The following is a 26,324-nucleotide window of genomic DNA, read 5'->3' as shown; positions in this document are numbered from 1 at the left end:
TGATATTCTGTGCCTCTGAATAGGGTTTGTGATTGAAGAAGATTCTACAAGCAGTCAATTGGTGAAGCTCACTTCGTCTATGTATTATTTTCAGTTCAAGATGTGGGTATATATATACATGTACATCTAATGGTATTTGACAATCAACAAAGGCCAATACTAAGAATAAGCCCGGTTCTCTTCTATAGGTCCCATTTCCCCATGGTTCTGATCATGATCCAAGTTTGTACCTACACCCTCCGAACCTGCTTCTTCCTGAGGTAGCGGCCCTCCCTTCTCGAATCTCCCATCATGATCTCGAGTCACAATTTCCAATTTGTTATCACGTTGCATCACTCGTATATTGTGCTTGTATACATCAATCGTTGAGATACCCGCTCCCGTATGAGCCATCTTTTCTGTCGGAGCAGAGTTCCATGCAAGCGCTGCGATCTCTGGCGCAGAGCCCCAACTGCTCGAGGAGAGCCCACTGTAAATCGAATAACAGACGTGGGCGATGGCCACGGTGATATAGATGGCGAGTACGATCATTTCGAGTATGGACGTGATTCCGTCTGCGCTGTATGCGTAGCCGTTCACATAGGCTTCCATTACTAGTTGAGTGGATCGGTTGCGCACGGCGGCAGACACGTTGAATGCGTTGCGCCCCGTGCCCATGTTCCCACCCTGAGGAATGATGTCGTAGATCCAGTCACCGCCATCCCAAAGATTATTTGGATTGTTAGCACCTTTCAAGTCCATGATAATACTATGGTTGTACGCTGACCGGCCGATGCCGTTGGTGATGAGGGTAGCTAGGATATTCTCCACGATGATATCGTAGTAGTAGGAGGCTGACGGAGTTGAACTGTTGAAGATGCCAGCCATCGAGGTGATAGGCGATAAGATCGTTTTGTTTGTACCGGGAATGTCTGGTGTCAGGTACCTTGCCCAATCCGCGGTAAGTGCAACTCGTGGCCAACCAGAATGAAACGTCCCATTTTTGTCCATTTCTGCAGGCTGACCAGTGACAATTTTGATGTGGTTTCGCGTGGACACTAGAGTGACGTTGGTGAATCTGCTGTCGACGCTGCAAGTAAAGTATTGTGGATTGGTGCTGTCCGTGGTGGGAAGTATGAATATAGCAGCAAGTGTGGCATCAATAGGTTGCAGTAGAAGAGGATCATCGATCCAGAGCACAGAAGGGGAAGTACCTTGCTGGAGGAGTGATTCCACCTTATTTTCGATTGTCTTGTTGGAAAATCCATTGTATAAGTCGATCGAGGCCTGACTCAAGTCGGCCGTGCCCGGGCCTGAGGAGAGAGACGCAGTACCCAATGCAGGAAAGGCCAGACTGATATTACCGGAGTAGTCGTAGAACGTTTGACCACAAAATGTGAGTACCATTGGCTGCAAGGCGTTGGTCATGAAGAGCGCATCGTTCCTGAACTTGAATCGTCCGACATCGATGTTGGCGGCAGCGTACGACCATAGCCTGCCTAATTCTGCAACGCTATCCGCGACGACAGAGAGTGGGGTAGTTGCAATAGTGTATGCATTCCCCCACATCATCTCATGAGTACCGAACAGATTGCGAGACCTCATTCCAAAGCTGCGGATGGAGGCTTGGCCGGAGATGGTAAGATTCTGGGGAACACTGCCCGCGTTGACGAGCTTTGGAAAGAACGAGTAATAGTCCTGGTTGAGGATCTGCCAATTACCAGCCGGGCAGGCGAGGTCACTGTTATCAACAGCACAGTGCGATAGTGCTGACGAGTTTTCCATTTTATTAGGAAAGAGTACGCTGTCGGTGGCGTTGATCCAGAATGGCGTGCCACCTGCGGGCCAGTCATCCAGACGTGGCTTCATCAAATTACTTGTGGACGGTCCAACTGTTAGTCCCAGCAGGGTGCATATAACCATCAGGCAGAGGATGAACCACTTGGTGGTTCTTCGTTGCCAGTCATGATTGACCGAACCCCACATGCTGAGAGACCAAAGGAAACTGATATCTTGAAACTGCAAAGAGGTGAAAATGGCGCCAAACGGAAGGCCTTCCCCAAAGGCAAGTTCTCTGCGGATATAAGTAATTAGTATGGAGCCAAGCGAAGCTAGCATGAGAAGTTCATGCAGCTTAGCTGCGAATGTCAGCGCAGCCAGCTTCTCAGCATCCTGTCCAGAAGCGCCAGATAGTTCGCCCCCAATATAGTAACCAGTGGAGTTAAGCATGATGAGTGCAAATGCAGCACTGACAGGAACTACATGCAGAACACAGCGGATGGATGCAAGTGTCTTACTCCTGTCCATGAAGACCTTCGGCTTTTCTGTTACCTCAATGTCGCGCAGCTTGCAGCAGGTATTGTAGAAAGATGTGATGCCGATATTCTTCAGCAATGCCAGAAAATGGTCGCCGAGCCCGCGACTGTTGGATTCCGATTGGAGTCGTTGCCAACGCAATCGATCTCTTGCTTGGGCCATCTGGGCCACCAGTGTAGTTCGAAGCGAGTGTAACATGCACCGAGCCTTGTCCGAAATCGGGCGCCGACCATACCGCGCGCGCTGATTTGCTTGTATAGATCCAACGCTATCGGAGGCGTCGCTGTTGGAGCGCGAGATGCGACCATGCAAATTGGAGTCACTGCTTGACGCGTTGTAGGATTTAGCAAGAGCCAGACTCCGTCAAATCCCAGTCTAGACTTACACTGTGGTCGGCCGATACGGCTCGGCATACATGTTTTCTAAGCTCACAGCTTCTCCATCCAATTGGGACTGCCAGGACAGATTGGATGAGGAATAAGTGTTATGAACGAGGCGAAGTCCATTTTGAAAAGAAGGCCGAGTGCCATTTTCGGAGGTCATTTCTGGAAATCCGTGGTGTATAATTGTCTTGAATATAATTTCCAGGAGGTGGTTGGCCTCAGCCACAGATTAGGCCATGTATAGTATCTGAACTAAGAAGATGGGACGCAAGGCTTAAGCCGTAGACGTCTTATAAAATAAACTGCGCCCAAGCCCGCGGAACAGCGTCAAGCCCATATCTGAGCTCCAAGGACTGGAGTAATCTGATCTACTAAACTGATAGCACATAGCCTAGCAGGGGACCTAGTTGCTGATTGGCCTCTGCTCGCTGTACCGCTCGGATAATACTAGCGCTTAGAGGATGGGACGGCGAGCTGAAGCAGTCTACCCAGCCCCTGATCCCTTAGCGGACAAGACCGGCCAACAAATAGTGCCCACGTCAAATTAGGCCGGTAGACGATAAAGCTACGCGCAAGCAAATAGAGGCAGTTTAGGTGTCACCAGAGCGTTTCTCCCTGCACTCGGTCAAAGGGAGGGGGCCGCAACGATCAGACAAGGCTAAAGATACTAGACAGGAGCCAGTGCCTCTAGCGCCGCGGCCCACCAAAAGCATATCATTGGTCTCGACCACGAGACGGTCTGCGGGGTCATTGCGAACCAAGGATCAAAAGGCGCTTAACGAGGTAGTGCGTTAGAGCTCGCCAGCTATTAGATACTGACTGGTGGCAGTACAGAAGCGAGGGAGAGAGAAAGCTGTGGGGCGTAATACATAGTGTACTGTGTACCGTCGTAGGCTGTTTTGACCCTTTTCCGACTTCCCCCGGCAATCCCAGCCTTCCTATCAGTAGTTCGCGCCTACTTCTTGGCATCGACCTTCCAACCTCATGAGGTGTAGAACAGGACACATAGGCGGTCGTGTGTTGAAGTTGGTTTTAGAATCAATCTCTACTGACTTCGGAAGTTGAAGCGCCCAATTGTAGGAACACCCACGAACTTGGCCTCAAACGTGTGCCCAACCATTAGAGACAAGCACCTGCATCTCATTGATCAAACAGAAGTCACCAGGTTCTTGCTCATCGATATGGTCATCATGCCATCCAGCAATCCTCTTGCGGACAACCAGCTTTTTGAAAAATGGTGTTGTAAACCAGCGTCGGAGTCGGTTCTCCCAAAGAGCTAATGCCACATGTTGCAGCGATAACCAGGCCCCTGTAGGGTGAACAGCTTCATAGGCGGCAGGGTTATAGCCGACACGAACCTTAGGGTTCAAGTAAACCCCGTCTTGCTTGGAGAGGGGGTTATCCGCATGAATCAAACAGCATTCAGAGCCCTCGAGATGTGAAAGCGCCAGGGAATCGGAGATAGCGCGAAACCGTAGCGGAGGAGTGGAAACAAAAGGCTCTATAGGCATAGCAACTGCGATATATGATCGATCAATATGGGCATCGAGAAGAGCGTGTAGGGGAGTCACCAACCCATTCCGTTCCAGCAACTCTTGACAGGCACAGGAGACAGGGCAAGTAGCGCATTGCGTGATGCTGCAGACCTGAAGTATGGCCACTTCTGCATTACATGCTCGTCGCCGTTCGAATCGCGCAAGGCAAATGTGTCATAATAGAGCGGCGGTTTAGAAAAGTCCAGCGAGCAAGCGGCAGCGTAGACACCATCATTTGTATCAAGTAACCGGATAACATCATCCACCTGTGATCTGAAAGTTAGCGACGTGCAAATTTAGATCTATATACCAGACATACAGTGAAGACCACATCATTCAGGAACAGCACTTTGTCAAATGTAATGCCTTGCTGCGACAAGTCTTCTAGTGGTTGCAAGGTCAGATTGCGTAGCCGCGCAAGATAAGGAATGCGTCTGAGTTCCTTCTTTTGGCGAGGTGTATCGATCCAGCCTTCTCGGGGACGAGAGGATAGCTCATCCTGATGTGTCGTGTCCGATAGGGTGATGTTGCGCCGCACGCCAAGTCGGTCCAGCCCAGCGTCAAGCTCGCGGAGAGCCCCCTTAGAATCATCCCAACTCCCGCTCTCGTAGACGCTCACAAAAACATTATCTGGTCCAAATGATTTTGCCAGTTCTATTACCGCATCATTCCAATGGCTTCGCAGGATTGGTTCGTTGTTCCAGTGCATGCTCGCGATGAATAGCCGCTCGGGTCGGGGTGACAGGTGGTCCTTGGCCACATCCACAGTAGAAGCTTGGTGATGGATATAAAGGGTTTCCAGTATCGTCCAGGTTATCATACAAAGTAAAAGACCCTGGAGGAAGCGCCGGCGCAGGCTAAACCGGCGGGACAACCCATACCGAAGGAATGGGCTAGCATAGCTGGTAGTTGGAACCATTGAAAGTGGATTTGACGATCATGTCCTATTCATATATGATAATATGAATGCGATGAAGGAAGGCAGGTAGATCCGCATGGATGTCAGTATATCGGAGAGCTGGCACCGAAGGGCAATCAATAGGAGACGATAATCAGCGACTGATGATGGAGAGAGTTCAGCTGGCCGGATTCTGCCAGTCCCTACCGCCACAACACGCGATAACAGTGGACTCACGTGCGGTCTAGATGCCAATTATAGTATATCACAGGCCTCGGCGGTCAAAGCGCCGCGTTTTATGCCGGGGAACAGCTTGGCTTTTTGATGAGTCTGGAAACACCGGCTGGAATACATAAAGACTGGTGTCATAGCCAATGAAGCGAGGTAGAAAAGGATACCTGCATATCACAATATTAAGAGGACATTTCATATGATGCACTCTAGGTTGATATTAACTTCGCTCAAACACACTGAAAGCTCCTATACATTTACTATACCCATAAGCTTTGAACAATTGAAGGTATCGAACACTCCTATATCGTAATAACTACATGGAAAAACCCTCTAATCTATATCCCCCCACTCCTCCTCAACCTCTGTCCCGCAGCATCCCCCGTCGCACCCGTAGCCGACGAACTCGCCGACGCCGCAATAGCCTCTCCCTCCAACCTCCTCCTCAAGTCCTCATATCTTCCACCATCTGCCCCTCCAGCTCCATTTACAACTCTCCGCTCTTTCTCCCCCACCATCCACGCCGGGACTCTCCACGCGCCAGTCCCAGGCAGGAACTCCATCCGCCAGGCCACACCAACCAGCCATCCCACCGCAGCGGGGACGACCATCGCCGGGAACTGCGACAAAGCCAGTTGCGCAGCGACAATATACGTTGTAGATTTATCAGACAGTGTAAGAGTAAGGGACTTGCTGCTCTGTTGCGGTTGGTCTTTCGTCTCGTTCGAATCAGATGCAGATGACGTGGAGATCCGGTAGCGGAAGGTAGATGGGATTGAGGCGTGGTATTGCGCTAATAAGGCGAAGATGGTCGCTACGGGTCCGGAGGGTAGGTAGTTCAATTTCCCGAGGGTGATGGGTCGGAGGACGAGGATGAGGAGGAGAGGTGGGAGGAGGGTTGTGTAGGGGAGTGTGGTGAGGAGGAAGGTCTATAAGCCATTATTGCTTGTTAGTAGCTGCATCGCTAGTATAGCTTGCAGACGGAGATTGCTATGAGGAAAAGCAAGGTAGAGTAGAGTGACGTACCGCAAACTTTCTTTTTCCCCAAGCGCGCTCGACAACTCGTAGATGATACACTAGCATCGCGGCGAACAGCGCCTCCGTCGAGTTCGCGAATCCGGCTACCTGCCACACCAGAATGCGCCAAAATTGTCCATATTGCCAGATGTGTGGCGCGACTTGGATACTAGTGAGGTGCTTAAGGTCGAAGATAGCGAGAGCCACTGAGGAGGCGACGGTGTAGATGAGGAGAGATTTGGAGATCGAGGCGTTGGTGAGTCCGGAGGTTAACATCTTCGAGATGTTATTGTGAATTTATTAGATTTATTTAGAATATAGAACTGGAGGTAATTTCTCCTGAATATTAAGCAGTAACTAGAGCATGAAGGCGATGTCTTATTAGTGGAGCGTCACGGTGGTCGCGATGCTGGTCTGACAAGCTGGAAGGAAGGTGGAGGAAGTGAGGGACACGTCGCGTGAAGGGCGGGCCGAGGCGGAGGGGCGGAGAGCGGAGGGCTCGGCATGCCGATCGAAGTACTTATTGCGTCGCAATTGGCTTTACAATGAATCGTTAATAGTCATTTATGTCTATTCTATCATACATTATCGCCATATCACGCAGATGGCATTTCCTTCATTTCTTCAGCCAACGCCTGGTTGTACTTCGCCAACGCCGTTTCCAACGCCCGGATGGTCGGCCCCAATAGTCGATTGACAGCCTGTTCACCCCCAGCCACACCAGCGAGATTGAGCTTGAGCTTCCTTCCTGTCCTTTCCAGCACTTCCCGGGCATGCTGCTTCAGTCGATCAACCTCAACTTGCCGCTCTGCCTCTGCGTCTTGCGCCACCGATTTTATGCGCTCCATGGCTCTGTTTAGGGACTCCACGAGCGAAGCAACCTCACCCGCGCGATCCGGATTCCCGGATAAAAATGCCTGCCAGAATTGATGCAAGAATTCAGTCGTCGTGGCATGCGTTAGTGTCAACCGGTCGTACAACGCAGTTGACAAACCGTATGTGCCGGCATTGCCTGATCCCTCTGTTTGAGATCGGCGGTCACGGATCGCTTCGAGAATTTGGTTTGAGGCGCGCTTCAAATTCACTCTGGAACCAATCACATCTTCGAACTTTTGTTGATCTTCATCTTCATCTTCCTGCGGTTCTACCAATCTCCCTAGCGGCGCGGCTCCGCCCTCTGGCAAATTTTGTTCTAGATCCCCACGTAGCTTCCCTAGTATCTCATTCGGATCTTGCTGGGCAAATAGCTTGTTTTGCTCATCCTCCGCAGATTTCGAATGCGACGAGAAAAAGCGACTCTGGTCCTTGACATTAAGGAGGATACGTTGCTGTTCCTCGTCCCCGCGTAGATCGCGCAGCTGCAGCTCGTTGTATGTCCCATCTTCAGCCGTCTTGCCATCCGCCTCGCCATCGGCTGGTGCAACGTTCGCCATAATCTTCTCACTCAGACTGTTCAGTGTGCGGATAATGGGCACCTTTTCCACAGAGGACGGGCGCATGTCGAGATCGGGCCGGTTGCCTTGCCGTTGACTGTTGTTCACTTCATTTCCCGCCAAATCCAGGAAATGCGGAACATGCGCATCGCGCGGTAAATTCCCCGACTCATCCGCCTTGATGTATTTATCCAGGATTATATCCGTGGGATCCGTTTCAGAGATGCGCTCACCACGCAGTTTCTTGAACAGCCGACTTTGGAAAAACCGAGACCAGAATTGCTGCTCGCTAAGCTTGGGTACATTCTCGTCGTATACCCGCTTCACAAGCGGGTGCTGATTGAAAATCAACTGAATCTGCTCCTTGCTAATATTCAGCTTTGTCACGCTATCCTCCACCCGCGGCTTCAAGGTCGACAGCACATTGTACGATCCGCGTGTCTGCGACCGTTCGATCGCATGCGCACGCAAAAGATGAAGTCGAGTAGACCAGAACTGCGTCATGAATTGTGAAGCAGACAGCGTATCCGGCTTGGTGTGTAACGACTCCATGAACATGCGCTGGAGAGTCGGGTTCGACTTCAGCAGCGACTGCTGCAACTCCACATCTCCTTGAAGCCGCTTGTCATCATCCCACGGGTTCTTCTCTTTCCCTGCCGATGAGACTGCATTCGCTATGGCCATAGCAGGAGAGACGCCTTCTTTAACAGGGGCACTCTGAGCTGTCTTCGCAGCTTGGATAGCGGCACTGAGCGCATCTCTGATGGCATCAGCTTCCGGTCGCGCGTTCGCTCCAGCTGTGAAGGAAAAGACATATTGTTCGGGGGAGCTGGCGGGGGCGTTCGGAGGGAGGACAAAGATCTTCAGCATCACTTTCGGGTTACTCGCGGGGGTCTGTTGCAAATCTATGCCGTAGTCAGTATAATCGCGCCCGGTGAATCAAGCTAAAGACCACGACGTACTGGTAATCTGAGCAACAGGAAGAGTAATTGCACCAGCTGCACCGCCAGCCGCCGGGATCCAAGAGATCGACTGGCGGTCCTGGGCTATAGTCAGGGTGCCATCTTTCTTCTTGTATGCCGCCGACCCGCTCGGAGGTGCCATCGTCATGGATCTCGACAGCGTCCACTGTCCTGGGCGGCGTCTAGGGAACCACCCATCGGGAGATTGAAATCCCACGGGAGAATCGGAAGGACAGGGCCTTCAAAGACGCGAGAGGTTTGAGTGGATGGGTTAAGATGCGAGTTTGTGAAAAGTACGAAGTTCCGCAATCAGTGAAGATGGAGGCACGTGATAGATATACTGAGACATGTGACTTGTTTGCTTAGTCAGGATGTCAGCCCTAATAAGCTTGAGGTACATTTTTGCAGTCGTAGACAGAATGTAAGTGAGGAGTATGTCAAAGTGGATAAGTCCAGCTGATAATTACTTTGTCAGATAATTTAGATCTGAGATCATAGTACGCATAGCGCGTATGCCGTGGGTGCGACAAGATATCATTTCGGGTTTCTTCGACCACAAGTTTTACTATGTCATATCCAGGGACTAGAATGAGTTCAGTAGCAATTCTTTCTCGACAGTACTGCATGATAGCTAGGAATAAGAAAAAGAACCATGACCGGATTTTTCCGTCAGATGGGGAGTGCCACCGACTTGTCCTTCAACTTCTACCTTTACTCTTGTCACCAGAAACCAGCCATAGCCATGGTCGACCAAGTATGGTGGAACGTACCGGTCATTGAAGTGAGAATCAACATTTCACGAGAGGCAGGATACTACCTGAAAGATGGACCAACAGCATATCTCGAACAACAAGAGCATTTGCAATTAGGCATACACGGACAATTCCTCGAGACACCCACAAAAATGGTGACTAAAGCAAGAAATGGACAAAGAGATAACTAATCCCATGAATTAAGTTTTCAAACGGTGAAATCCTGTGTAACCTTCCACTTTCCTGAACCAAAGCGGTCCGTGTGTCCCTATATCCGCTACTCTAAAAATTAGTGCAGGTAGGAAAGAGCTAAGAAACGATAAACTTATAAGTATCTGAAGGCGCAGTACATTGAGCTGATGCCACCTGATCTTCATGCTCAAAGAGTGCTAAGACTCTACCGGGAGGATAAAAATATTGAATTAGGGAAATCCCATCTATTGCTATGAGTCGCGTCTAGAGCACTCTAATATAAAGAGAACGCCCCACTTAGTCTCAGAAGTCGGTTTCCAACCAAGTCTATCCTACATGTCGACACAAAAGCCATACGATATGGGGAGTTCACAGTCCGAAGAGTCTGGAGCAAAAGCTCCCACTCATATCGACTATAAACTGGAGAACATTATTGCGGAGGCGCTGGATAATGGTGGAGTGCCCAACGTATTCTGCGGCCACGGGCTAATGTGCGTCTATGGGCTTGTGCAGGAGCAAAAGGTAAGATGACTATTTTTTATTACAACCAAATTGCAATGAGATCGAAGCTAACTACTTCCAGAGTTCTACCTGGGTCATCCCCAACTTCTACATTGCAGAAGCAGACTCCCTTCTAAAAGAGGCCGGTTTCCACAGTTGCCATAGGTCTTACTGCGAGGGATACCGGCCCAACAAGAGGCCTTTTGCACCGGCATATCACTACCATATCCAACCACGGGTGAACAGACCGTACAATCACGTCGTGCTCTTATATAAGATGGGGGACCTGTTCATTGACCTGACGCCGGTTCCCACGCGACTACCACCATTGGATGACCCGGACTATATGCTAGTCGATGATCCTCGGCTACCAGACTACAATGATGAAGCTGGAAATGGTCGTTGGCAGTCTATTCGTTCGATCAAGATTCCAAAGCCAGCCCGGTTCATTGACGCTGTGGTCCTTCTCATGGTGAGAGAGTGGCCTCAGGACCCTACGTCTTCTATATGGTATGGATACTTGAGTGAGCTGCTGGATCATATCGATGAAAGCGGAGACTATGAGCTCGTTCCGAGTTGGGATGTGTTGGGAGATTTAGCGCGTGGCTTTGTGAAGTTTTATTTCGATGGGGAGACGAAGAAGAGTCCGTGTCAGGTGAAGAATTATATATCTAGAGTACGGGATGACATGATCGAGAAGACGAAGCTATCTTTACTTCTCATGGCAGATGAAGAAGAATGATAACCATGAGGGACTCTTCTATAATAAAGTGGATCATATTCTTTTCTCTAAGATGTTCGTATGTTGTAGTTCCATTGTGAAGTGAAGACATTGGGGCGCTCAGGCCGTATAGCTCCTTGTGTGGGCACACATCGTCGTCTGAGACACCCTACCCGGTATATTGCATAATGTTGACAAGACATGTGAGAATTCATATTTGTAGCAGGGTTAAAATCATCAGATGTCTCATATGTTCATTAGGCTAAATTTCTACTTGGCTGGAGCCTGCATGTGACAAATAATCTCACCTATCTAAATCCATATCTGAGAGTATACGATCGGTGATAGCCATGTGTTCATAGTTGCATTATACGAGTGTACAAGGTCAAAGGTCAACAAAGAACGCGCTAATATCCCGCGCACAAAGCAGATTCCCAAATATTGCTCAGAGACACTTTGCATTGTCTCAAAGTTAATACTCCTTTGTCCAAGCCTTCAGAATGTCTTAAAGATACTAAGTGCAATACTTGTGCTAATAGGGTGCAGCCGGTGCCTAGCAAGCGAACTATAGCTCTACTACGCCACAACTGACCACCCTAACGTTTCTTTTTCACGCTGTTGACTATAAAGTAAACCCAGAATTCTTGTCCCATCTGTTTCCTGTCTACATAGATCTGTCAGACAACTACAGGATGGAAAACTCATTAACAAAGATGCGTCTCGATAACTTCACAATCGACGAATTCGATAAGGCGTATCCGGATATACTGTATCCAAGCAAGGCACAGCTCTATGACGCTGCAAAAGATTTGCTCATATGTATGCGGTCACTGAAAAAGAAAGGTCACTTGAATACCACATTCGTGGGGATAACAGGAGGACTTGCTGTCATGCGTTATTGTCCCGATCGTTTGCCCAGTATTGTAAGTATATTCGATTGGAAGGACACCCACCAAAAAAGCGTTCCTTTGACTAATTCATTGAGTAGGCTCCTGCTAGGAATGAAGATATTGACGTCGTCCTGGACTTAGGAGATTCGACCCTGAAAGACGTCATGAATGCGTTGCATTGGTATAACTCGCAGCTCTTCATAAAACACCATGAGACGCTCTACATGCGGACACCAGGAGGCAAAGTGAGGATCGACTTCAAGGTAATCCCTGTGGATGTAGGTGCAGCTCTACGCGATTTCATTGATTCTTACTACCTGCGTCATTTTTCATGGCATGATCATAACCTAACCATGTCATTAGAGAAGTTTGAAAGGAATGCAGAGTCTGTACGATCTTCAACTGTTACATCTACTGTTCGAAAACAAGATGACAATACAACTACCGTTCGTCAACAGGATAGATCTCATGACGTCTAAACTATACGACACCCACCCTGATTCTATACCCTTCTCATCTTGCGGAGAGATTGACACCGCGAGAGGTATTCACCATGGGACAGATGCGCTTCGACTGGCTCTGTTATTCGATCCGGGAAAAAGAATCACACTCACTGTGGGGCAAGCTTGGCGGGTAATGAGGGCGTACCTAAGTATAGAGGATTATATCGGCATTCCAGGTATTGAGTGGCTTAAATTGTTCCTCGTCTGCACCGAAGATTATGAAGGTCGTCCGGCCGAGATTTGGAATCTGGAGGACGCTTTTTGGCGGATGGAAGTGCGCAACAATTTCGGACCACAAGCACTAGATTCATGGTACTACTAGCATGATACGAATTCAGTCTACGGTTTTCTCTGGTTTTCTTATATGTTTCCAGCAAATTAGATATCAAATTTGTGTCAGTAAAAGTAGCATAAATAGTAACAATGACCGCCGTCTACCCAGATTCTCCCAGAGCATATTCTCAAAGCCTTTCTGGCCATTTTCTATTGCACTGACATTATCCACACGAGCCTCCGCAGAAACCCCAGGATGCCCAGCAGTCTTCCCTAGAAAACATCGTGCATGTATAGGCGTCATCATCAGCGGCAGTGTAGACTAAACTGAATCAAAACACTCTAGTTGCTGTATAAAAAGTACATGCTTAGTGAACAGTAGTTAGCTTTAATTATTATCGATAAATACCTTCATCCGTCCAAATCAAAGTGACGTCATCGAATGTATAGAAATCAGCTTCTCACTCAACTAATTGGATATATGTGCCAATACCCATTAATATAACACAAGTACAGCATCAAATTTAGAAACATAAACTAATATTGTAGTTGAACCCCAAACCCTGTCCCACAAATTAGTATGTAGCACCGACTGTAAATACCTCCCCTCCCATTGGCTAACCGCAAAGTAAAGATTCCCCGCACGTGACAGCGCGCCATGCGGGACGCGCCTCCAAAGGAAAGAAGGACGAGTTTGACCCTCCATCTGAAAAAGAGATATCAATTGACAAGGAATACTATTGATAATCTAGTTATACACGAATAGTTCCTCTCATTGAAAATGTCGTATTATGACATTGATGCCATCTTGACGGATTCCCAAGTAGGTGGAAAATGGAACTGCATGCATGGGCTCATTCTCACACATCCGATCTATTCAGAAACTACCCTGCACGTTTGAATTGGACGTACCTGGTCTTGGTATTTTGGAGGGGAATGCGGGGGAAAATGTATCTCTCTCCTATCCATGATGTTGTTGTTTTGTGAACGAAGTGTGTTGCTAAATCTGTGTGCGTGTGCTCTATCTAGATCAAAGCAGGAACGCGCATTGATTTGCCATTATGGCTGGGTGAGATGCTTTCTATCGGGTGAGTTCAATCTACCACTACTATGTTATCTTGAAGAGAGGGTATAGTCTAACTATCGCAGTGCCCGCCTGGGAACCTCCCGCCTAGTCACGCTGGATCTCCCCTCCGCGCTCTCAGAACGAGTCATGAATGCCTTGAAGGCTGATCCTCGGACGGTGGATCTGCGGTCCCTGGCACCGCATTTCTATAGTTTGAGTGAGCGGATTCTGGAGCTGTTTGAGGAGGAGGAGTTGGTGGAGGTTTTGAGTAATGTATGGTGCTTTCTGTAACCCGGGGGAAGGGGGATTGATGTGGCTAATTGTGGTGATGATGATAGACGTTTAAGAAGCGTTCAGCGGTCATTGCGGATCATGCGCATAATCCGCAGGGTGCTTTAGGGCAGGGAGCGGATTTCTTGCGTGGGTTGGATGAGACGGAGAGACAGCGTATGTTGATCGTTGTGTCTGTGTGTTGTGTGTTGCTGATTACTGATGTTTGTGGGTAGTTTTCCGGGTTGCGCATGATAGTGCTAAGGAGACGCGGGTCTGGGCTGGAGAGGCGAAGAAGAAGTGATGGTATTGGGTGGAAGGTATGGGTTGTTGAAAGGTTGAGCTGTGCTCGCCGGTATGAACATAAAATTATAACAGAAGACTACTAAGAGTAATTATGAAGTATCAGAATGTGATGACTATAATATTCATTATCCTTGGATTTATCATGTAGAGGTCTGGTTGGTAATTGTGATCGTAAGGTTGACATCTGATTTTGAAGATAGAACTTGAAACAGCTCAATTGATGTCCTGCTGGCACTCGATTAATTGAAGGAACAACATGAAACAGTTACCCGAAACCTATCATCTAAAAGTTCCGGTCAATCGCTGCGGACAACCCCTCACGCAGATTCATGATCTTCATGTACTGTACTCCGTGCTCCGGAGATATGGAGGGAAGTCACGAGCTCAATGCTCCCCGAGATAAGAATGACTGGAAGGACATGTCAACTCCGACTGGCGGAGTAAAAAAGCGCCTACGACCGGCATTACCGAGAAGTTGTGTTTTAAGGCCCACGAGCTGGGAGAGCTGGGAAGAATGGATAAGGAAAAGGGGAAAGAAAAGAAAAAGAGAAAATCTATTTCTGGGTGTCCGAGACGAGCCACGGGAAGAACGATGGGGCAAATTGTCTGTCACGGGGCGATGATGAAGGACTAAAGCTGAGAGCGATGGGGATGATGAGACGATGATTGCAGACGGACTGGTGTAGTGGGGAGGGGAGAACCACGGGCGGCCGATGGGTCCCTGGAACGTGGGGCAGCTTGAAGGGGAAAAAAGGAGGGCAAGTTGACGGATCAGATTCTGCTGCAATTCCGGGCGGCTACATTGAGGATGATTATACTAGATAGGTGGTAGATAGGTTGATGGAGAGGAGGGGTAGTGGAATCGTGAGATTTTAGCCGATAGAGTGGGGGAGAAGGGCACTGACACTGATAATTCCCGTCCCTTTAATTCAGTGGTAGCGATCCTTGTATATCCTCCGTAAGGATGCGTGTGATCAGTTGAGGGATGGAGCCATAGGGAGAGGTTACAGTAGGGATGGAGTGTGGTAACAACAAAAATAGTAAAAGGTACGGACTTTCCAACCACTACACTTGACCAGCCACCCTAGCTATTGGTGGTCCTCAAATTCAGGACAATAGTAGAAGAAGAAAGGCGATTGGAAGCTTAAGTTCAGGTTCAGCCGGCCCAGCCATCGGAGACCATCCACTAATCCACTGCACTAAACGGCACTAAACCCGCTGAGGAGATGGTGGGAAGAACGACCGGGACCGGGATCCAGTTCCTGACTTGCTGGTGCTCCGCTAAGGCCATTTTAGCCCGGGTTTTAGTGCCCTGCGATCGTTTGTTCCTTGAGCCTATCTCGTTGCTTTGCACGCCTTTTCCCCTCTCTCGATCCAAGACCATCCAGACTGCCTACTTGCCTGCTTGCATTCATCACAATCATCATCACGCATTCACTTTTATCCTCAAATTCTTTTGCTTTCCCCCCTCGCTGGCATTTCGTTGTTCAGTCAACCTTCTTTGTTGCTTGGCAACCTTCCGTCCATACCACAGTAACTTCCCGCCCAAATCCAACGCATGCCTGCATGCATACATACCGAGAAACTCAAGATCCGGATCGCTCTCACTAAACTAATCCCTCCCTCCCTCCATGGATGGATGCATGTGTGGAGATCATCTTCCTGTCACTCGGTCCCCTTTCTTGGCCGTGAGGATCCAACGATCGACTCGTCACACTTTCTCCTCACACTTTTTCTCTTTCGCTCCCCTCACGTCCTGACTTGATCCTTCTTTTTCTCGCTTCTGTCTTTGTTCTTCCCGTCCCAACTTACACTTCCTCCACTTCTGCCTCCCCTCCTCGCCGTTCCCACTAGACGCTTGGACGCGCAGTGGGCCTCTTTTCGTCACCAATCGCCCTTCCTAGTCGCGTTTTCTCACCTTCCGCCTGAGACATTGCTTTTTCCTCCTTGCTCTATCGGTCGACTCCCTCCCCGATCCTTCTGAACGAACTTGCGCGTAGTGGATACGATCCTGCGAACCTACTGCAGTCTAACTGGCATCGCGCATCTTGTCAATTATGCGCATTAGCTAGGCAACTTTGGCCCATCTCACCCGCAGACACACACACACGCAACATGGACCGAAATATCCAAAGACGGAGCACCGTCTCGGTGCAGTCAACTGCCCCTTCTTCCCTGCGCCATTGCTCATTTCCCTCCCCTTCAAACACCTCGCCTCCGACCGATACGGCCTCCCTCAAACCCGAACCGAAGCTGAAGCGTGAGCTATTGACTATCCTTTCATCCCTTGATTGTCGCCCAAGGGATGCTTGAGACAAACAAAAGACACTGGACTGATTCTCTCTTCCCCTGCAGGCCGGTCTGCTCCCCCAAAGCCTCTTGCCCTCGCCCGGGTCAAGGGAACCGTCGCCATGGACTCTTCGCCGCAAATGAATTCAGGTGCGGAATTCTTCCCAGCATCGGGCGTGCAGTGGTATTGATCGGACTATAGAAATGTCGTGGCTGAACGACGCTTCACCAATGTCGATGACCCCCAGGACTGCAACCCCGAGAACGCCGCAGCGATCTGGCGCCGGTACGCACATGGCATCACCGCAAACTTCACGTAGGAGGGAGCGAGCGCACACGCTGACTAGTGATGGACACACAGGTACTCCGGAACCTGTCCCTCCATCGCTCGTCAACCCTTCTTCGGCCCTTCTCCAAGATCTTCTCAAAGAACAACGCGCGAATCGAGTTCCCAAGGGAACTGCGTCGGAGGACGCTGGTCAGGGCGCCCCGCGCACGCCAGAACGATCTCACTCCCGGCCCCAGTCTCGATCTCAATCCCCCGCACAGTCCCAGTCGCAATCCCGATCGCAGTCGCAGGAAGAGGTGGGCTCGGAGAAACAACGGAAAATTCAGACCGCGCTTTCGTCAGGTCTCAGGCAGCCGCATGAAATGGGTGTCAGAGAAATGGGTGAGGTAAGTGTTTCTGGGTCATTCGATCCAAGTGGCCTATAGACGGACTGACCAAATGGCAGTACGTCTCCAAGATAAATAAACAGAACTTCGACTTGAAGCTCGAAATATTCCACCGTGTGCAACAAATGGCCGCTATGGAGAAGAAACTACAGCGTATGGAGCAACTGGAAGAGGAACTTGAGCGCCTGCGAGGCTTGGAAGACGAGGTTCAGGAACTGAGGGTTGCCGAGTCAGACAATCAGCGACTAAGGGAATCCAACGAGCAACTACGACATGAGGTTGACAAGCGGGACCAAGCAATTACGGAGGCCGTTGACATGATCTGCCTTCTGGAGAATAAAGTGGCCCAGTTGGAAGCTGGTGAAAATCCATCGACACCTTCTACCACTCGCGGGTTCGAAGACGATGACCCCGGTGCTACGACTCCCAGGCAGAATACCACGTTTGCCGCTATTGACATCCCGGAGAGAACATCCTCGTGGCGGGGTACTTCTCGTTCGAAGCATCGGCGGTCATCTTCGGATTCGCATCAGCTCAAGCGAGCTCCTTCATTGTTGTCCGATGATCACAAGAGCCCCACAACACTGCAGACCACCTCAACTACTGCCGACGACCGGTCTCGTTCAGCATTGAGTGACATGACAAAATCAGAAAGTCTGCAGTCTATGAGCGATTTCCTTGAACCAGAGTCCCCAAGGCTCAGTGCTCTGAGCGAATGCAGCGAATTGTACCCGCACGATGAAGAAGCAAGCGATAGGTTGGATATCCCGGTTAAAGAGCGAGACTCATCAGGGGTCTCGGAGGCTCCCAAAGGAACGGTTGAGGATTCCGCCAGTAAAAGCCTGATTGAATCTTGGATCCAGCCACAACGCGATGCCTTCCTGGAAGATGTACCGGAGCAAGATATATTACCCTCAAATCTTCTCAGACAGACGGGTAAACCAAGCTTTGACAGCGACTCGTACAATAGCTCGAGCCAGAAAACACGAGTGGATAGCGTGTTTGGAGGTTCGAGGTTACCCCCTACTCCAGACACAATGAGTACGGCGTACGCCACTGGTCCCAATCGGTCGAACGGCAGCATTGTCGCGGAAAAGAGTCTTGTTGATCAAGCTATGACGGCCGGACACGGTCGTCCACGTTCTGCAGGGGCACTTACAACGAGGCGTAACTCCACTAACAGTGCAGCGGTTGGTAGCGTGGACATGAATGTAAGTGATGCCACTTTACATCGACCTGACACCGATGAGGAAGAAGAATCGCCTACTTTCTTCCCCTTGAACAGCCTCACATCGCGGGATAAAAGGCTATATTTCCCAGAAACCCTCGACAAGAAGAGCCTTGGGTACATTGGCCAGAATGCATTTCTCAATGGTGAAGGCCTTGACAGGGTTCTTTCAAAGCTCGATAATAGCTACTATGGGTCCGTGGCACAGGATGAATCTGACAGCTCCTTGTCTTCATCGCCTCCTTTGACGCCCCAAGATTGGGTCGAGGCCTCTAAGCCGGATGCCAAACGCCGACGGGACAAGTCTGCTATGATGCCTGTTGTGCCTAAATCGAAAAACCCCCGACCTCAGGAGACGCGAATCACCAGCCAGTCTTCTTTTATTGGTCGTCGGCACAGCATCGATTCCACCATCAGGGACTCGGATGTTCCCATGATTCCCACACTGGATATACAGTCGCTAGAGTCTGGCTTGCAGCCTGGGCCTGAACTAGATCGGCGGATGATCGGACGCAAAATTAGCATCCGGCCTCCTTTCTTTGCACGTTCGGCACCCCCTCGTCGTCTGCAGCCCTCCTTGATGTTTGATGGGTCGGATTCAGATGATGGAGCTCCTGCTCCCATTATTCGTAAAGCACGCGATGACAATCCAGCCAAACCAACTAAGACGGTTTCCAAAGCTGAAAGCCATAGTTCCAGTTTCTCCTCGTCTGTGCCAATGCCTGCCGACGCCAGACGGGGAGATATTCATCGGACATTGCCACACTCCTTTACCGAATCCGGCTTCATGAACAATGCAGTGGCCAAACCGCCGCCGCCTGACCCCAAAGACCACAAGCGACGCAGTTCCCTTGGAATCTTCAGCTGGGTGAAAGGAGCTAGCGGGCTTGGGAAGAAGCCGGAACCAGAGCTTCCGGTGAAGGCCAGCGCGCCCAGTACTGCCTTGGTCAAGAGCAGACCTCCTCGGGCGACTCCAGAGTCAGGAAAGAGTGCTTCTGACTCCGGTAGAACCATTGAGATGGGCGCGATGAACGTTGCCATTGATGACATTGCCTCTAAATCTAAACATTCAAACCAAGACGAAGAAACGGGCCGACGACCAAGGTACATGGACCGACGGGCTCGTCGTGGCTAAACTGGCAGCTGCCTTTTCCCGCTTACGAATTTCTTTCTTTACTTTCTGTTTTCCTTTGCATCTTTCCCGGGACTGTTTATGATCTATCACGATACCCCATGAGTTACATGTCTGATGACACGGATTTGTACCAGTATTGCATGCGCAGCAGAGAGTACCGCGTTTCTGACGTTATATTTTTGGGCCATTAGAGGTGGTTGCTAATTCTTTGTTGCTTGCTATACACATGGTATCTGGCTGGCACACGATATCATTTTGTGCTTCTTGCTTTGGTGATTTTATCAATACCTGACGTTCTGATCCTTCGTTCTTCATGAAATTCAAGCAGTGATTCATATCAACTAGGCTTTTCTGCGAAGTTACCAGTATACTTTTCTAGAGGACTTCTTGATAGCCTTCCTTGATAATCAATTAATTTTGTGATTAACCAGAACAGACCTTAAGCTACCAGGTAACTTACAGCACTATGAATTGTCACGACACTATTTAGACCGTAAATCGCCAACACTTATTACCATTCAATATATTCAATTAGTAGTTAGTACCTTATTATACCGTGGTTGGGAAATTAGGAATCCACTGTAGATGGAACGCAAGAGTACTTAGTAGTAAGACCGTCTACCGAGACCTGGAACGACCTTTCCTACTTCTTTGATCTGATTGTTTCTAAAAGACGAGAGATCTAGCGTTGGATACTACAAAATGCTATGATATGCAGATAGTACATGTTAGATGGGGGGTTAACCTTCCCAGATGGATCTAGTAAACTAGTAAGTCTGCTGGTATACAAGACACTCTTTTATGATGATGCAATATGATAATAAGAAGTAGTAAGTACTCCATACACGCCTGTCCTGCCCTCCCTAACCCCTGTCTTATCCTAGCCTTGCCTGCTTGTGTTGTCAATCTATATAATAAAATTATGTAAATATGCCGTCCGCCATACCATACCCAATGCAACCAGTCCATACAAAACTCCCATACATACCTGAAACCCAAAACTCCAACATGAACATTTTGTTTTCTGAGAGGGAAATGAAACAATCAATACCACCCTGTCCCATCCTCACCCCTCTTCTTCCCCTTTGGATTCATCGATATAATCCTCTGTCCAGGTAAGGTATCATCCGCGATTGAAGCCTCAAAGATTCCTGAGATAGACCGCTTCCCCAGCATCTGAAACGAATCATACCCCTCCAGTAACCCATTACATGCCGCCCATTCCCTCGACAGCCGCGGCGACTTCCCGTCACCCAGATCACACCACCTGGTGACCACAATTGCATGTCGGAAGTGCAAGGAGCGAGGATCCGTGCGATCCTCGGTCAATTTGATCTCGACGAGGTATTCAGATGGACACTCCGGACAGCGGCGCATGGGGCGACATTTTCCGCATAGAGTGGCAATCGAGTTAGGGTTATGAATGCGCCGCGCCATGAGGTCCTTCGCGCGGTGTTCGAGACCCTGTAGGGCGGAGGTGTCGCGGGGTTTGGGGATGTGCGTGAGGGCGCATTTGCAGACGTTCATGAGTTCGCCATCGCGCCAGTGCGCGCATGCAGAGAAATACGGCCAGTAGTCTTCGCGGGAGTAGAGGAGGAGACGTTGTGAGCTGGGCGGGAGGTCTGGGTCTGCGAAGCGGGTGCTGATGACCCGCATCAGCAGGTGACCTTTGTGGATGTGGAAGCGGGAGTGGTGGGACCAGTCGTCGCGGCGCCAGCGGCGGGAGAGGGAATCTGGGGGAAGGCCGTAAGAGGGGGAGAAGTTGTGGGCGCGCATGACGAGTTGGACGAAGCTGAAGGGGAGGTTGCGGCCGTGGGTGATGCGGTGACGCGGGGGCGGGAGGAGGGAGTTGCGCATGTTGGGGCAGTTGAAGAGAGGGTTGACGACATGAGCGGGTTGGAGTTTCTCGTGACCTTCTTGGGTGCGACAGTGGTAGCGGGCGCAGGGGAAGCAGAGGAGGTGATGGGGGAGGTAGCGGTCTTGGGAGACGAGGAAGTCGGATCGGTATTCGCGGTTGGAAGGGTCATTGAGGGCTTGCCAGGGTTGGAGCGGGGCGAGCTTGGAGAGGAGGGTTTTGCTGGCGAAGGCGAGACTGGCTTGGTCGGCGGGATCGAGATAGGAGCAGATCTCTGCCCAGAGGATTGGGGTAAGACTGGCGATTAAGGGCTCGCCTGGAGGACGGTTGTCGAACTCGGAGCGGTTGGCGTAGGGGTCTGAAGGGTCGATGTCCTGGACGCCGATGGCGTGCAGGAGTTCGGTGTGATCGCGGCTTTCACCGAGTTGGGTGTCTTTGTTGGCGTTGAGTTCTCGGTATTTGAGACGATGGGCCTCCAATGGCGCTATGGATGGCAGCGGAGGGACATCTTCGCTGGTGGTGCTGGGCCGCTTGAAGCCGGCTCGGAGGTCTGGAGTGGATGCGCTGTAGCCCTTGCGTAGGACTTGTCGGGATTTCTTGGGCCGGAGGGCATTAGCGAAGAAGGCGCGGAAGCCGCGCCTTTCTCCCGGGCTGTCATCAGACATTGGGGAGAGGAGTGGAGGGTGAAGCGGAGAAGAGGGGAGGACGAAAAGAAGTAAGATGAAGATGAAGCCGGCGATGCAGCGAATGTGAAACATGATCGCCGCTGTATTACGTTTACCGGATGTAACGGAGCTGACATCCGCCACCTGCCGAGCTTCAGCCACTGTGGCTGATGAGGAACATGAGTCTTTTTGTTTACGGAGAGAAACGAAGAGAAGGAGGGGAGAGTGCCATTAATACGGAATTTGCATTAGGGCATCATCGGGTTGAGCCTGATTAGTTCCAAATCCATAGTACACATAATACGCAGATCCACAATCGCTAATCAAGCCGCGTCAATATACAGTTCATATCATAAGAAAAGCTTTACGCAGAGAAGCGCTTCTCCACGGCCTTCCAGTTGATGACCTCCCAGATGGCCTTGAAGTACTCGGCCTTACGGTTCTGGTATTGGAGGCTAAAAATGATGTTAGCTTCTGGTGATCTTCACGGGTTAGGGCAGGTGCACTTACTAGTAGGCGTGCTCCCAGGCGTCGATACCCAGCAGGGGCTGGAACTGGCCGACAACGGGGTCCTGGTTCTGTGAAAAGGTTAGCCAACTTGAAAGCTTTCTTCACAGGAATGGTGCAGTCTTACGGCGTAGGCCTTGATGCCAATGTGACCGGTCTGCTTGTCCTTGACGAGCCAAGCCCAGCCGCTACCCTGGATAGCAGCAAGAGTAGCATTCATCTTGTTCTGGAACTCCTCCAGGCTGCCGTAGGTGTCGTTGATGGCAGTCGACAGGGCACCGGACGGGGGCTCACCACCGCCAGCGCTCTTGGGAGCAAGGTTCTCCCAGAAGAGGGTGTGGTTCAGGTGACCACCACCGTGGAAGTTGATCAGGGGCTTGAGAGCGATCTGAGCGGCAATGTCGTTCTTGTGCTGGGCCTCCTGGAGCTGCTCAATGGCAGTGTTGTAGCTGTTGACGTAGGTCTGGTGGTGGTTCTTGTGGTGAAGCTCCATGATCTTGCCGGAGATGGAGGGCTCGAGAGCGCCATAGTCGTCTACAGGGAGTCAGCTCAGTCACTACAAGCTCTATATGTCTCTGGAATCGCAGGGGAATGCATACAGGACAGGTCAGGGAGAGTAGCCTTGCCGCGGGCAAAAGTCAAGCCCGCCATGCCGGCAGTTCTGGGAGTAGCCGAAGCTCCGGCGCGCAGGGCCGTACGGGCAGAGGTGCGGACGAGGGAAGCAGCCATTGTGAGCGTTAATTAGAACAGAGCAAGATGCACTATTACAATAGACCCGAGGGTGTTTAGGGGATGAGAGGAGAGTTGCTGAAGAGAAAAAGGGAGAAGAAGGAAGAAGGAGAGATGAAGAAGTTCAACGTCATAACGGCTTGTTTCTTCGGAGGGCGCATTTCCCCGCGCCGAAGTTTCCCGGCATTTGGATCCACCATCTTTTAGCTTCATCCATCCATACTCAATCACAATCTCCGTCATGCTGCCGGGCTTTCTCTCGCCTTCATCGCCGTGAATCTCGATCCCTTCCTTTGTGCCGCCCTTCGCCCTCCAGCCCGGCCATGGAGTCCCCCTCATCCTCGCCCTACGCTGGCCAAAAACGCAAGATCGCCGACATGAGCTCCGATGAAGAGGAAGAAGAAGATTACCGCCCAACCATGGGCTTTCGCGGGTTTGCTCGCGCGTCGTCTCGCTCCGAGTCGCCTCCATCTCACGGCGGGCTGGGCGCCCGTCGTAACCTCCGGAATAATACCGCGCAGTCAGCGATGAAAGGCGGCGGCAACAACGCTAGCAAAGGAATGTCCGGAGGCAACTCCTTCGCCGCGCGCATGATGGCCAAGATGGGTTACGTCGAGGGACAGGGTTTGGGTTCTTCCGGTCAAGGTATTGTCAACCCGATTGAGGCCCAGGCTCGTCCTACAGGTGCCGGTTTGGGTGCAGTCCGTGAAAAGACCAAACAAGCGCGGGAAGAGGAAAAACGGGCAGCAGCTCTCCGGGGCGAGTCTGTCGAGGATAGCTCGGATGAAGAGCGCAAAAGGCGACGGAAGAAGAAGGAGGAGCGCAAACGAGAGGGCCGGAGCGGGACAGGGACACCAGTGGCTCGCGCGAAGCCTCAGTTCCGAACTGCGCGCGAGATGGAAAAGGATATGGAGGGCTTGGAAGTTCCGAATGTGCTGAAGTCGCTGATCGATGCGACTGGGAAGGATCAGAAGGTGCTCACGTCTACAGCTGGTCTGATGACGCCGCAGACGTTCGTTACCCAAGGAGAAGGAGAAGCCTGGAAGATCGCGCAACGCGCTCGAAACGACCTAGAAGCGTTTGCGGACGAGTGGAAGGGTCTAACAGAGCGGAAGAAATACATCGAGCTAGAGGAAGCCCAAGTCGTGGAACAGCTAGATACGAATCAGCTCAAGGCCGACCAGCTGTCTGAGCTCGTCACAGCCATCGGACAGCTAGAGATCTTCCAGAAGGAAGACACTCGCGCGAAATTCGACGAAATCACCGACAAGCTGGATTCCATGGAGATCAAGTACCGCAACGAGATTGATGAATACCGACTGCCAGAAACGGCCGTCGCAGCCCTGCATCCTCTTTTCCGTCAAGCGATGGAAGAATGGGAGCCTCTCAGGGACCCAACCTTCCTCGTATCCAACCTCCGTCGTCTCCAACCTCTGCTCCTCCGAAAAGCCAACACTGAACACACCCAACGGCAATCCACCTCCCCCTACGAGACTATGATCTACACCCTATGGCTACCCCGCGTACGCTCCGCCCTCCTCAACGACTGGGACGTATACGAACCCGCCCCAGCAACTTCCCTCATCGTCGCCTGGAAAGAGCTCCTCCCCTCCTTCGTCTACACCAACGTCCTCGACCAACTCGTCGTCCCCAAGCTCACCAACGGCCTCAAAGACTGGAAACCCCGAAGCAGCAGTCGCCGCCACCACACCTCATCCACCAGCAACTCCCGCTTCCCCTGGTGGCTCTTCACCTGGCTCCAATACCTCGACGAGCGACACACCAACCCCAAGCAACCCACGGGCCTCCTCTCCGACGCGAAGCGCAAATTCCGCGTCGTCCTAGACAGCTGGGACCTCAACAAGGGATTAATCAACGGCATCGAACTCTGGCGCGACGCCCTCGGCTCCGAATTCGACACCTGTCTCCGCAACCACCTCCTGCCCCGCCTCGGCCGCCACCTCCGCGAAGACTTCGAAGTCAACCCACAAGACCAAGACCTCACAGCCCTCGAAAACGTCCTGAAATGGAAAGACTTCTTCAAAACAAACGTCATGGGTCTTCTCCTCGTCGCCGAATTCTTCCCCAAATGGCACAACATCCTCTACATCTGGCTCACCAACGACCCCAACTACGAAGAAGTCGCCGAATGGTTCACCTGGTGGCGCACCCAAATCCCCTCCGATATCAACGACCTCACCATCGTCGACGACGAATGGAACAAGGGTCTCCAAACTATGGACCTCGCCTCCCAACTCGGCGATCGTGCCGCTGCTGAACTTCCTCCTCCTTCATCTACCACTACCACCACCGAACACGCAACAACAAAACCCACAGACAAACCCGCTACTGCTGCGCCAGCAACAACAGCAGATCAACCCCGCAAACCCAAAATCATCGAAGAAGTCGCCTTCAAAGATATTCTCGAATCATGGTGCATGGAACAAGGCCTCATTATGCTGCCATTGCGTGAAGCGCATCCGCAAAACGGTCAGCCTTTGTTCCGCATTACGGCTAGTGCGACGGGTAAGGGCGGCGTTGTGGCGTTTGTGCAGGGGGATGTGGTCTGGGTGCAGAATAAGAAGGCGAAGGAGATTTGGGAGCCTATGGGGTTGGAGGATCAGTTGGTTGAGAAGGCTGAGGGGAGGTAGATTGATAGATTTTTAGCATTGATCGGATATATACTTTTTATTATCTCACTGGGTTGTGGGATGGATTATTTTCTTTCTTATTGTTTTTCTATTGGATTTGTGGGTTAGTTGTGATACCATACCATACTTACATACTATTACTATCATGAAACTTATGCTTCATGTTGGGGCGGGTCAACTACTACTATTGCTATACTCTTTTACTGGACTGTAGAAGGCATGTGTGATGCCGATGTATGTATGTATGTATATCAAGTAAGTTCGCGTAGTCTATTCTGGCTACGATCATGCTCAATATGAAGTAAAGAAGGTCTTGTTCATCATCAGACGTCATTCCTATTATATCTATCTGAAATATCAAT

At 50.7% G+C, this 26,324-nt stretch overlaps 10 protein-coding genes across 10 annotated transcripts; 4 read left to right on the top strand and 6 right to left on the bottom strand.

Moving 5' to 3' along the window:
* Window positions 1-159: 159 nt before the first annotated feature.
* On the bottom strand, window positions 160-2,712 carry BO88DRAFT_380191 (uncharacterized protein; the record flags this gene model as incomplete). The annotated part of the gene is made up of 2 exons (XM_025704518.1): window positions 160-2,617; window positions 2,681-2,712. 2 exons carry the CDS (start codon window positions 2,710-2,712, stop codon window positions 160-162), a joined length of 2,490 nt encoding a protein of 829 aa, XP_025567394.1.
* Window positions 2,713-3,778: 1,066 nt separating this feature from the next.
* On the bottom strand, window positions 3,779-5,132 carry BO88DRAFT_329785 (glycosyltransferase family 69 protein; the record flags this gene model as incomplete). The annotated part of the gene is made up of 3 exons (XM_025702609.1): window positions 3,779-4,194; window positions 4,254-4,479; window positions 4,533-5,132. The coding sequence occupies 3 exons, from the start codon at window positions 5,130-5,132 to the stop codon at window positions 3,779-3,781; spliced, it is 1,242 nt and encodes a 413-aa protein (XP_025567393.1).
* Window positions 5,133-5,641: 509 nt separating this feature from the next.
* On the bottom strand, window positions 5,642-6,765 carry dscB. Its single transcript, XM_025705779.1, has 2 exons — window positions 6,369-6,765; window positions 5,642-6,271 (listed from the first exon to the last, which is right to left on the bottom strand). Exons 1-2 carry the CDS (start codon window positions 6,633-6,635, stop codon window positions 5,681-5,683), a joined length of 858 nt encoding a protein of 285 aa, XP_025567392.1. The 5' UTR covers window positions 6,636-6,765; the 3' UTR covers window positions 5,642-5,680.
* A 143-nt stretch (window positions 6,766-6,908) lies between these two features.
* BO88DRAFT_357267 (TFIIH subunit TFB1 family protein) lies at window positions 6,909-9,048 on the bottom strand. Its single transcript, XM_025703756.1, has 2 exons — window positions 8,755-9,048; window positions 6,909-8,697 (listed from the first exon to the last, which is right to left on the bottom strand). The coding sequence occupies exons 1-2, from the start codon at window positions 8,900-8,902 to the stop codon at window positions 6,956-6,958; spliced, it is 1,890 nt and encodes a 629-aa protein (XP_025567391.1). The 5' UTR covers window positions 8,903-9,048; the 3' UTR covers window positions 6,909-6,955.
* Window positions 9,049-9,884: 836 nt separating this feature from the next.
* Window positions 9,885-12,635, top strand: BO88DRAFT_468158 (uncharacterized protein; the record flags this gene model as incomplete). Its single annotated transcript, XM_025711548.1, has 6 exons — window positions 9,885-10,220; window positions 10,282-10,875; window positions 11,252-11,391; window positions 11,492-11,843; window positions 11,909-12,088; window positions 12,174-12,635. The coding sequence occupies exons 1-6, from the start codon at window positions 10,035-10,037 to the stop codon at window positions 12,633-12,635; spliced, it is 1,914 nt and encodes a 637-aa protein (XP_025567390.1). The 5' UTR covers window positions 9,885-10,034.
* Window positions 12,636-13,304: 669 nt separating this feature from the next.
* On the top strand, window positions 13,305-14,249 carry psf3 (DNA replication protein PSF3). The gene is made up of 6 exons (XM_025712282.1): window positions 13,305-13,409; window positions 13,468-13,536; window positions 13,616-13,674; window positions 13,736-13,925; window positions 13,991-14,099; window positions 14,159-14,249. The coding sequence occupies exons 1-6, from the start codon at window positions 13,368-13,370 to the stop codon at window positions 14,224-14,226; spliced, it is 537 nt and encodes a 178-aa protein (XP_025567389.1). The 5' UTR covers window positions 13,305-13,367; the 3' UTR covers window positions 14,227-14,249.
* A 1,609-nt stretch (window positions 14,250-15,858) lies between these two features.
* BO88DRAFT_380183 (uncharacterized protein) lies at window positions 15,859-19,945 on the top strand. The gene is made up of 4 exons (XM_025704517.1): window positions 15,859-16,488; window positions 16,584-16,667; window positions 16,720-17,192; window positions 17,252-19,945. The coding sequence occupies exons 1-4, from the start codon at window positions 16,344-16,346 to the stop codon at window positions 19,553-19,555; spliced, it is 3,006 nt and encodes a 1,001-aa protein (XP_025567388.1). The 5' UTR covers window positions 15,859-16,343; the 3' UTR covers window positions 19,556-19,945.
* Window positions 19,946-20,334: 389 nt separating this feature from the next.
* On the bottom strand, window positions 20,335-22,136 carry BO88DRAFT_401208 (uncharacterized protein). Its single transcript, XM_025705778.1, has one exon. It carries the CDS (start codon window positions 22,073-22,075, stop codon window positions 20,600-20,602), a length of 1,476 nt encoding a protein of 491 aa, XP_025567387.1. The 5' UTR covers window positions 22,076-22,136; the 3' UTR covers window positions 20,335-20,599.
* A 267-nt stretch (window positions 22,137-22,403) lies between these two features.
* On the bottom strand, window positions 22,404-23,324 carry sod2 (superoxide dismutase sodB). The gene is made up of 4 exons (XM_025705777.1): window positions 23,182-23,324; window positions 22,710-23,116; window positions 22,586-22,653; window positions 22,404-22,530 (listed from the first exon to the last, which is right to left on the bottom strand). Exons 1-4 carry the CDS (start codon window positions 23,309-23,311, stop codon window positions 22,440-22,442), a joined length of 696 nt encoding a protein of 231 aa, XP_025567386.1. The 5' UTR covers window positions 23,312-23,324; the 3' UTR covers window positions 22,404-22,439.
* Window positions 23,325-23,543: 219 nt separating this feature from the next.
* Window positions 23,544-26,137, top strand: BO88DRAFT_401205 (putative G-patch domain protein (TFIP11)). Its single transcript, XM_025705776.1, has one exon. It carries the CDS (start codon window positions 23,635-23,637, stop codon window positions 25,960-25,962), a length of 2,328 nt encoding a protein of 775 aa, XP_025567385.1. The 5' UTR covers window positions 23,544-23,634; the 3' UTR covers window positions 25,963-26,137.
* Window positions 26,138-26,324: the final 187 nt, after the last annotated feature.

This window comes from Aspergillus vadensis, assembly GCF_003184925.1.
Source record: "Aspergillus vadensis CBS 113365 unplaced genomic scaffold BO88scaffold_2, whole genome shotgun sequence".
In the NCBI taxonomy this organism is placed as follows: Eukaryota; Fungi; Ascomycota; class Eurotiomycetes; order Eurotiales; family Aspergillaceae; genus Aspergillus; species Aspergillus vadensis.
This window is presented reverse-complemented; position numbering and strand designations above follow the sequence as displayed.

Excerpts from the sequence above, each read along its gene's own strand:
- BO88DRAFT_401205 (XM_025705776.1), top strand. The coding sequence starts at position 23,635 with ATGGAGTCCCCCTCATCCTCGCCCTACGCTGGCCAAAAACGCAAGATC.
- dscB (XM_025705779.1), bottom strand. The coding sequence starts at position 6,635 with ATGTTAACCTCCGGACTCACCAACGCCTCGATCTCCAAATCTCTCCTC. Across the intron at positions 6,272-6,368 it reads GGGGAAAAAGAAAGTTTGCG|ACCTTCCTCCTCACCACACT; the intron begins GTACGTCACTCT and ends AATGGCTTATAG.
- BO88DRAFT_401208 (XM_025705778.1), bottom strand. The coding sequence starts at position 22,075 with ATGTCTGATGACAGCCCGGGAGAAAGGCGCGGCTTCCGCGCCTTCTTC.
- psf3 (XM_025712282.1), top strand. The coding sequence starts at position 13,368 with ATGTCGTATTATGACATTGATGCCATCTTGACGGATTCCCAA. Across the intron at positions 13,675-13,735 it reads GGTGAGATGCTTTCTATCGG|TGCCCGCCTGGGAACCTCCC; the intron begins GTGAGTTCAATC and ends TAACTATCGCAG. Across the intron at positions 13,926-13,990 it reads TGGTGGAGGTTTTGAGTAAT|ACGTTTAAGAAGCGTTCAGC; the intron begins GTATGGTGCTTT and ends TGATGATGATAG.
- BO88DRAFT_380183 (XM_025704517.1), top strand. The coding sequence starts at position 16,344 with ATGGACCGAAATATCCAAAGACGGAGCACCGTCTCGGTGCAGTCAACT. Across the intron at positions 16,489-16,583 it reads ACCCGAACCGAAGCTGAAGC|GCCGGTCTGCTCCCCCAAAG; the intron begins GTGAGCTATTGA and ends CTTCCCCTGCAG. Across the intron at positions 16,668-16,719 it reads TTCGCCGCAAATGAATTCAG|AAATGTCGTGGCTGAACGAC; the intron begins GTGCGGAATTCT and ends ATCGGACTATAG.
- sod2 (XM_025705777.1), bottom strand. The coding sequence starts at position 23,311 with ATGGCTGCTTCCCTCGTCCGCACCTCTGCCCGTACGGCCCTGCGCGCC. Across the intron at positions 22,654-22,709 it reads TTGGCATCAAGGCCTACGCC|AACCAGGACCCCGTTGTCGG; the intron begins GTAAGACTGCAC and ends ACCTTTTCACAG. Across the intron at positions 22,531-22,585 it reads GCCTGGGAGCACGCCTACTA|CCTCCAATACCAGAACCGTA; the intron begins GTAAGTGCACCT and ends CATCATTTTTAG.
- BO88DRAFT_357267 (XM_025703756.1), bottom strand. The coding sequence starts at position 8,902 with ATGACGATGGCACCTCCGAGCGGGTCGGCGGCATACAAGAAGAAAGAT. Across the intron at positions 8,698-8,754 it reads TCCTGTTGCTCAGATTACCA|ATTTGCAACAGACCCCCGCG; the intron begins GTACGTCGTGGT and ends ACTACGGCATAG.